Source organism: Schistocerca americana, chromosome 1, assembly GCF_021461395.2.
Source record: "Schistocerca americana isolate TAMUIC-IGC-003095 chromosome 1, iqSchAmer2.1, whole genome shotgun sequence".
Classification (NCBI taxonomy): domain Eukaryota; kingdom Metazoa; phylum Arthropoda; class Insecta; order Orthoptera; family Acrididae; genus Schistocerca; species Schistocerca americana.
Window position 1 is genome coordinate 296,451,112 of NC_060119.1, and position 8,309 is coordinate 296,459,420.

At 40.4% G+C, this 8,309-nt stretch overlaps 1 protein-coding gene across 1 annotated transcript in view; it reads left to right on the forward strand.

Annotated features, from left to right (window-relative positions):
- Positions 1–338: 338 nt before the first annotated feature.
- The window catches only part of LOC124545026, a 32,608-nt gene continuing 24,637 nt past the window's right edge, over positions 339–8,309 (forward strand). The window contains 6 exon segments of the mRNA XM_047123846.1: positions 339–2,192; positions 3,469–3,684; positions 3,687–3,762; positions 4,389–4,455; positions 4,777–4,833; positions 8,292–8,304. Of these exon segments, the coding sequence (XP_046979802.1) occupies positions 1,215–2,192; positions 3,469–3,684; positions 3,687–3,762; positions 4,389–4,455; positions 4,777–4,833; positions 8,292–8,304 (1,407 nt within the window). The 5' untranslated portion in view covers positions 339–1,214.

Below are 8,309 nucleotides of genomic sequence, written 5' to 3' on the forward strand. Positions count from 1 at the left end.
CGCATGAGAAACATTACTCGAGCGCTGCGGCATTTGCAGCAGTCGGACTCTTAGGGTTTACTGTCATGGATCATCTTCCATACACTGCCGACTTTGCCCCATCCGATTTTCATCTGTTTACAAAATAACTTGGAAGTCGTCTTTGATAGTGATGAAACGATGGAAGCAGAGGTGGGGCGCGCGCGCACACACACACACACACACACACACACACACACACAGACTTCACCAATTTATAGTTGCTAATGCAAAATTCCGTTAGTAACTGAAAATTTCGGATTTATGGGGAGCAATTTATGCAAATGTTTTATGGTCGAACATACACAATAATGGCAGCGTAATGCCCTTCTATCTAAACTGAAATGCTGCTCTCTAAATAAAATTCCCTTTATCAAGTAACAGAAGTAAAATAATTAAAGCAACGTGAGAATGTATTCGGCGAGTTTGTGCTACGAGGTAGAATACTGCACTACTATGAAAACCATGTTCTACGAAATATTCTTGCTTAAGATGGTGTATAATCATAGACTCATTAATCATAAGCGAGTGTGTGAGAGAAACGTTTAAAAACAACATCGACATTAGAAATATCAGCAATTGCAACAAAATAAATTGTGAATTTGGTTTCTTGTTGAATCCCTAAAACTGACTCATTCCAGTGGAATGGAGGAGGGTAAGATGGATTAACGGAGAACTGTTCTACAGAATTTATTTCACAGAATTATTCAGTCATCGACAAGTAATTTTTTAACTTCGGTAAACACATAATTTCGGTTTACCGTGAGCAATAAATTGCTAATGGACGAAATTCAGAAAGGCGGCGCGCCGAAGGTAGATAGGCGGAACCGTTCAATGAATGTTTCTGTTTTGCTCCCCCAAACTTGTCCGTATAATAGAGCTACAATGAGACCATCATAGATGAATCGGTTCAGACATTATCATCTAGTAAAACTCTGTTTGGCTAATGACCTTCAAAAATTTGGTTTTCAGCTGACACCTATGCCACTAGGTTGACACTGCCTGGCGAGTTGGGCTTATACATCCCTTTACGTAAGGCCAATGCGTCGTCACGCGGAGGCGCGTTGTTATATTTAGCTTGGCCAGTATTTGGCAGGGGGCACCCGCCCGCCTGGCAGCCTTACCACTTGCCTGCCCCAGGCCAGGGTATCTTTAGTTGCATCCCCGGAGCGTACGCGAGAGGTTCAAGTCTTACCATGATCTGGGCTGCCGTCACGAACCACGGTAACTCGACGGCTGCGGCAGCGCCAGCTGTGGCGGGTGCAGGTGTAGAGTCGGGCGGTCGCTGGGACGCGAGTGCTGGGGCGACAGGCGCGAGGCGACATCGGTACGCCCGATCTTCTACTGCCAGTAGTGTAACGCAGCTTCTGAGCGAGTCATGTTCAAGTCTGCTTCAACGTTTGACGACGCGTGTACGCGGACCGTCGTCAACCGCAGACTGTCAGCCACAGCCTCAATCACCCTCCAGTGTCACCACTCCTGGGACTTCGTCTGCTGCAGCTGCTGCTACTACTACTACTGCTGCTGCAGCTGCTACTTTCGGATTAGGCACTACTCGGTCGCGTCTTGAAGACAAGTATTCTGCAGTACTAAAGCAGCGTCGTCCAGAACGTGACAGAGAAAGAGTAAGGGAGAAGGATGAGAGAGATAATGACAAAGAGATCGAACGCCTTCCATTATTGCAGAAGAGTGCGACAAATGTGCAGTTGTTAAGAGATTCTCCCCCAGCCCTTGAATTAAATCAGCATCGCCATCATGGCCACTCCCATCACCACCACCACCACCATCACCGTCACCACAGGCATAAGTCCGATCGTGGACCTGTCAGTGCAGCTGTGCCTTTGGCTTCAGAATCGCGTACCCGCACCCGGACTCGAACTAGAACCCCACGCCGGGAGCGCTATTTACCCTCTCGCCTTTGCCCTGTTGAAATACCACTGTCTGTGGATGAACCGTCAACCACTCCAGCTGATGATGAACGCCAAGCGAAGCGACAAGAGATTCAATCTCTCATTCTGAAGTACTCTGCATTGGATGAAGCATACTCGCGTCTCACCGATTCAAAGCGTGTCATACCTGATCAGCAGCAGCCACGACAGCCTCAGCCACACCTGTCATCGCTGCAGAAGCACAAGCACACGCTACAGCCGCATATTGCAGCACCCCTGCCGACTGTAAGTTGGTCTTCATCTTAGTATTTTTCCCTTTCTCAGGAAGAATTACCTTAATTGGTACACAGACCCTTTGTTATGTTTGTTAGGGGTGATCCTAATTGAAAGATATTACTTAGTATGAGGTATCTCATATAATTTGGTGGCCCTTTAAATTACAGTGATTAGGTCTGGTGGCATGAGTGGTAATATATATTCACTAGAATTTAAGTAAATTTCATTGATTGTTGTATACTAATGGATCAAAATGTTAGTTTAATACCAAATCTTTTTGGTCATTAGCAGGATTAAGAGAAATTGATGAAAAGCTCAGAGATGAGGCTAGGAATTAACAAAGCTTCTAATGCAAAAATACAATGCACCAAATAAAGTGGAAGATTTTTTAATTAGAGTACTGAAATGGGTTCAGTTAGCACAACTATAATTTGGTGCAAGAAATAATTATTGGTGGTTTAGAAAATAATTTAGTATTTCTGCCTTTTAAGTTGCCTACATTATTCAACACTATTGTTGGGAAGTTCGTAAACTCTTAAGACTGTCGAAAAATTAAATAGTTATTGGAAGAAATAGTCTATGTGCTCTAAAACTGTATGAAGTGGAGACTCCAGCAGTCATCTTATTTTCACAAAGGTCGAGTGAATTAAGTACGTGCATTTTGGTTGGGATATGTTTGCTGTTGCATGTGTGTAAAACTGTTAGGTAAGAATTCATTCAGGATTCTTCAGTTTGCCTACATGACAGTGCAGCAATAACAAACAGGTGCTTGGTGCTTGATATATTTTTAATTGCCCCTATCACTTTATTCCTTCCTTCTAATATCCAACCAGTTGTCGATTATTCCTGTTTTCTTTCCTGTGTCATTCTTCTATGCATGCTGTTGAATGCTACCACTTTCCAGAATTGTAGAATTAATGGACTTGCTCCAGTCAGTATTTTAGTTGTAGCTTTCCTAAAAATTACTACCATTTTTATAATATTACGTTCAGTTGAGCACACATTCAGTGAAATATATCTGCAAAGTGCTTTATTTGTATTGACTATTAAATTTTGCAGAGGAGGCTGTGGTGGTAAATTTAAAACTGTCCTCCCACATTATACAATATTTAGTTTTAGTTAATGTCTTTAAGGTTCATTGTGCTAGATTTTCCCACGTTGAACTGCCATTGCCTCCATCTGTTTATTACATTGCTGTGGTAACGCACAGTTCCCACTGCAATAATGTATTTGACATCATTTGTTGAATTGGCAAACCATTTTGCCCTCTCCCCTTTGTCTCTTGATTGTTGGGTTCGCATCTCGGTTTGAAATGGCGGCTATGAATTGGCACGTGGTCCACGCGTACCACGAATGGACGGACGGATCAACCGACCGCAATGGGACGGTGATGCACCTGTGTTGCCCTGCCCGCTCTGCTAAATCGGTGCTGGCTGGCTGGTGTTGGCGATGGCTGGTGCCGTTTCCTGATTGTGTTGGTGGCTGGCCCATGCTGTGCAGAGTTCTCGAGCACCCTCCGTGGAGGACGACGAAGATGGCCACCTGATATATCGCCATGGCGACGTGCTCCGAGACCGATGTTCGTGAATACACCAACTTTGCAGTAGATATACTATAGACTCTTAAATCATTCCTGGCGTCACATTCTCTATAATTGAAGTTGTTCCTTTTCAGCATCTGTTGTGGTTTGTGACTGGTCTTGGGTGGGTTTATATTAGAAGGAATGAGAGGATCAGGGTGGGAAGAAGTGTAAGCGATCTGGAGAAACTTATTTCTCTGTGTGCCTGTCAGTGTGTCTGCTGTATGGGGAGGAAGACATTTAATGAGACGACATTAATGAGCATGTCGTTATAGCTTTCTGTAAACCATAATCCAGCTTCTCTGGTCCTCTTCTGTTTGCTGGGGATTGGTAGGATCTATTCTCAAATAAACGTAAACAATTTATTTTTGACTAGTGCATGTTGGATTCCACTTCAAATAGATGCAGGTTTTGGTTTTAGAAATTAATTATAAAAAAATCGGTTTCTTGTACTTTTTGTTAAAAGCCATGTAACCTTAAGCATCATGCGGTTACCTACAATAAAATGCAGTTGTAAGAGTGCATAATCAGTAAACCGTTGTCTGCATTTCAAAAAGTGGGTTCCAACATTTGCACGGTCTTCAGTTATAGTTAATACTAACTGCTGTGTGATTACTCTTTTTCAGATAAAATATTGGCCACCTTAGGAGAAGGCACATTTGGAAAAGTTGTCAAAGTGAAAGATTTACATACGTAAGTACTTCACTATGTGTAAAATTGCCAGAAAATACTGTGTGTCAAATTTGTGTAGTTGACATTATTTAGCAGTTCGTATTTGAAACTGTCTAACATTTCCAATTCATTCTTCCTGTTACTTTTATTCTTAAGGTAACTTACAAAAATACGTAGGTGAAGTGAAATAGTGAAGCTGCATATGCAGGCATCGTGTTAAATGTAAAGGAAATGCATCCTTTTGTTATAAATCCTTTACTGATCTGTAGTATATGTTAAATCTTCTTTTACCTAAGTGTTCTACTCTACTTCCTAAATATTGTTCTTCTCGGTCTTTAATAGGTCCAGAAGACATTTTCCAAGAAATTTGAAAATCCCACGTAGCAATAGTCACAACAGGCGAGTGATGCTTCTAATGTATATTTGGCTGAGATTGGAATTGCCCTTTGCTTTTCAGTAAAAGCATGCAGTTGCGTTTGCGACTGTGTGTGTTTCCTTAATCAGTATGTGGATTAATTTAACAAAACATTCACACTGTGTGTCAGGTCTGCTAACAGCTATTGTGAGGAAATCCTTTTTCTTGTGAAGTATGTACTTTTAGGATGATGACGCAGCAATTCTAATCCTTAATGATTTTGTGTTTATCAATTATATGGATGTGTTGTGCTAAGAAAATGGGATGATTTTATTCCATGTAACTGTTTGTTACCCATATAGTCTACTGATTTAGTCTTGGACTTACTCTTTACATTTTTTCAATGTGTTGCTATAGTTACAGCTACTGTTTATACCACTAGTCACTTACAAAAAAGTGTGGTGAAAAACACACACACACACACACACACACACACACACACACACACACACACACAATGTGCGCAAATCTGAAGAATGGAATGTTGCAGAGAAAGCTATCTTCGTGAGATACTGCACCGAACACATGCATGACGAAAATGTATAAAGTGCATTGTGTATTTATACGCCTTGGGAATTTCCTTTACCGTGTTAGTTCAGTGTGTGGAATAATCCTTTTTGTCCAGAAAGAATGTGATCTTACATAGTGATAATGGTGAAGATAATTTTAAATGATTATATAAGAGTGAGAAATGGGAAGGAGGTGTTACAATCTCATCTGAACACAAGTGGATATGTTCAGGTTAGATTCATATTGTTAGAAGTCAGAGACATTGGTCTTGTAAATCATTTTCCCTGTGATGTAATTACATTTTCCTTGAGACTTCATCTACAGTCATGATAGATGCTGAAGAAATTAATTTAAATTTTGTGCCACATCCAGGAACTTTGATTCTATTCTAATTTCGCAGAGCCTTGGCAATACTGACAATTTTAGAAGGGGAAAATAGGCTGAAGGTGTGTATTGAAATTTGTGTTAAAGAGGGCATTGGATTAGGGGAGCTCTTGCAGCTCTGTGACCTATACTGCAACAGTGGTGCAATAGCGAACACATCTGCCTAGTAAGCAGGAGACCTGGGTTCAAGCCCTGGCTGTGGCACAAATTTTAAGTTATTTCTTCAGCTTCTAAAATTCTATCTTGTGATAGGTTATGGTAATAACACTTCTGCTAATCCTCACAAAGGGACAGTACTTGGATTACTCTATTGGTGTGTGGGGGGGGGGGGGGGGGGGGGGGTGAGGTGGGTTGGGGGGGGGGGGGGAGGATGTAACAAACAATCATTTATGTCTTGTGTTACTACTAATTTGTGAAAAAAAAATACCTAATCAACTGTGAACTGTCAAAAGTTTGCAGTTTTGGAAACGGGTGATGACCTACAATGAAGTGTAGAGGCACTAAAGCATGTCTGTGTAAACAGTTTCAATAATATGGATACTAATGCATAACCCACATTATTTCTTTATTTACTTATTTATTCATCATGTTTTATACTGCTTGATAAATATTACCATCGAGAAATTCAGACTGTGGGAAATGTAAAATAGTAATATTACTTGGCATAAGGAACTGAGTAGTAGTTATTCCTAACTTGAACCTGAGTAAGCTGTTTGTAACTTACGTTCATGAATGTAAGAGAGTGGTTTGAAAAGTTCTCGGAATGGGATAGAAAAGGAAGTACTTACCTCACAGAAACTCATTTATTTTGCAATGTAGTCTCCTTGTAGATTAATGCTCTTGGTCCAACAATGTTCCAGTGCCTTGATCCCATATCAAAAATTAGTTTCCTCCAGGCCTGCAAAATAGTTGTCAACTGTGGCTATCAATTCTTCATTTGATGTGTATCTTCGTCCACCAAGAAACGTTTTCGGTTTTGGAAAGAGATGGAAGTCTAACGGAGTCATATCTGGTGAATAATGCGGGTGTGGCAACGATTTCTATCTTAATTTGTGTAAGTTTGCCATGGTGACGGCACATGTGTGCGTACGCGCATTGTGTTTATGAAAGATGACTTTCGTCCTTGGTAAACCTGGCCTTTTATCATTTATCTTTTATTGCAATTTGTCCAGGAGGTCAGCATACTATTCTCCAGTAATTGTTTGCCCTGTGGGGGGATAATCTACAAACAAAATCCCCTTCACATCCCAGAACACTGATGCTGTGTCATTTCCAAACGAAGGAATTGCCTCTGCTTTCTTTCGTGGATCAGCATGCTTCCACTGCTTTGACTGTTGTTTTGTCTCTGGGATATAGTATTGCACCAAAGTTTCATCTGCGGTCACAAACCGGCACAAAGATCTTGTTTCTTTCTCCTGAAATGGGCCAAACATTTTTCTGATATGCCCATTCTCATGTGTTTTTGATCCAGTATATAGAGTTGCAACACCCATCTTGCAGATAATTTTTTTTTATTTTTAATTCTTCAGTTAAAATCTGGTATACTATTTCAGATGACATCTGGCAAGCATGAGCAGTTTCACACACTTTGTCGGCAATCCTCCATGACCATTTTGTGCACTTTAGCATGATTTGTGAAGTAGTGACAGATCTTGGATGCCCACTGCACAGATCATCTTCTACGCCTTTCCAATTAAATTTAAATTCATTTGTGCACTAGGCAACAGTTGAATATGAAGGAGCAGAGTCCCCCAGAGTATTCTGGAAATAGGCATGAATGTCCTCCGCTTTCATACCTTTGTTTACGAAGTACTTAATCACGCCTCGAATCCCGATTTTTATTTTCATCTTCGCAAATCACTACGCGGGAACAACAGAGCCACGTCACCATCACAGCTCTCTTCCAAGAGCAGTGACGTGGCAGATCTTTACAGGCAACAACAGTCCGATGAATATCACACAAACAACTCATTGTGGTAGTGCTGACCTTTCATGGTGATTCCGAGAACTTTTCAAACCACACTCGTGAATGGTTTTGAAGATAAAGGATTTCATAATTTTGAAAACTAGGAAAAACTAAATAAACTAAATCAAGGTTTGTTTAACCAAATTATGCAATGTGAGTTTCCTTTATTCTTAACTAGTTTAGAGTCTAAGCTAATTATCAGATAAGCGGCTTACACATGAAACTAATCGTCAGGTAATAAAGGAAATTAATATTGGAACTTTGATGTTTCTCTACAATTTATTACATAATTTTGGTTAACCAGAATAGTTGCTGGTGCCTTGCCTTGCAGATATCTAAAAATTATTAAAATCGAGAAATGTTTGCTTTACTTTTGAGAAGTAACTATGAAACTCAGTTCTGGCATTTAATCAACTCAGAGATACATGAAAAGCAGCACAAGATGGAAAACTGTGTATGAGTTAAGCATATTATTTCTGGCATCACTGTGTTATATAAAATTTGCCAAAGCTGCCCTTCATAAGAAATTATATATTGTTAATGAAACTTACTACTTCATTCTCAGTTTCACTTGTGTTACAGGGATCATGTAATGGCACT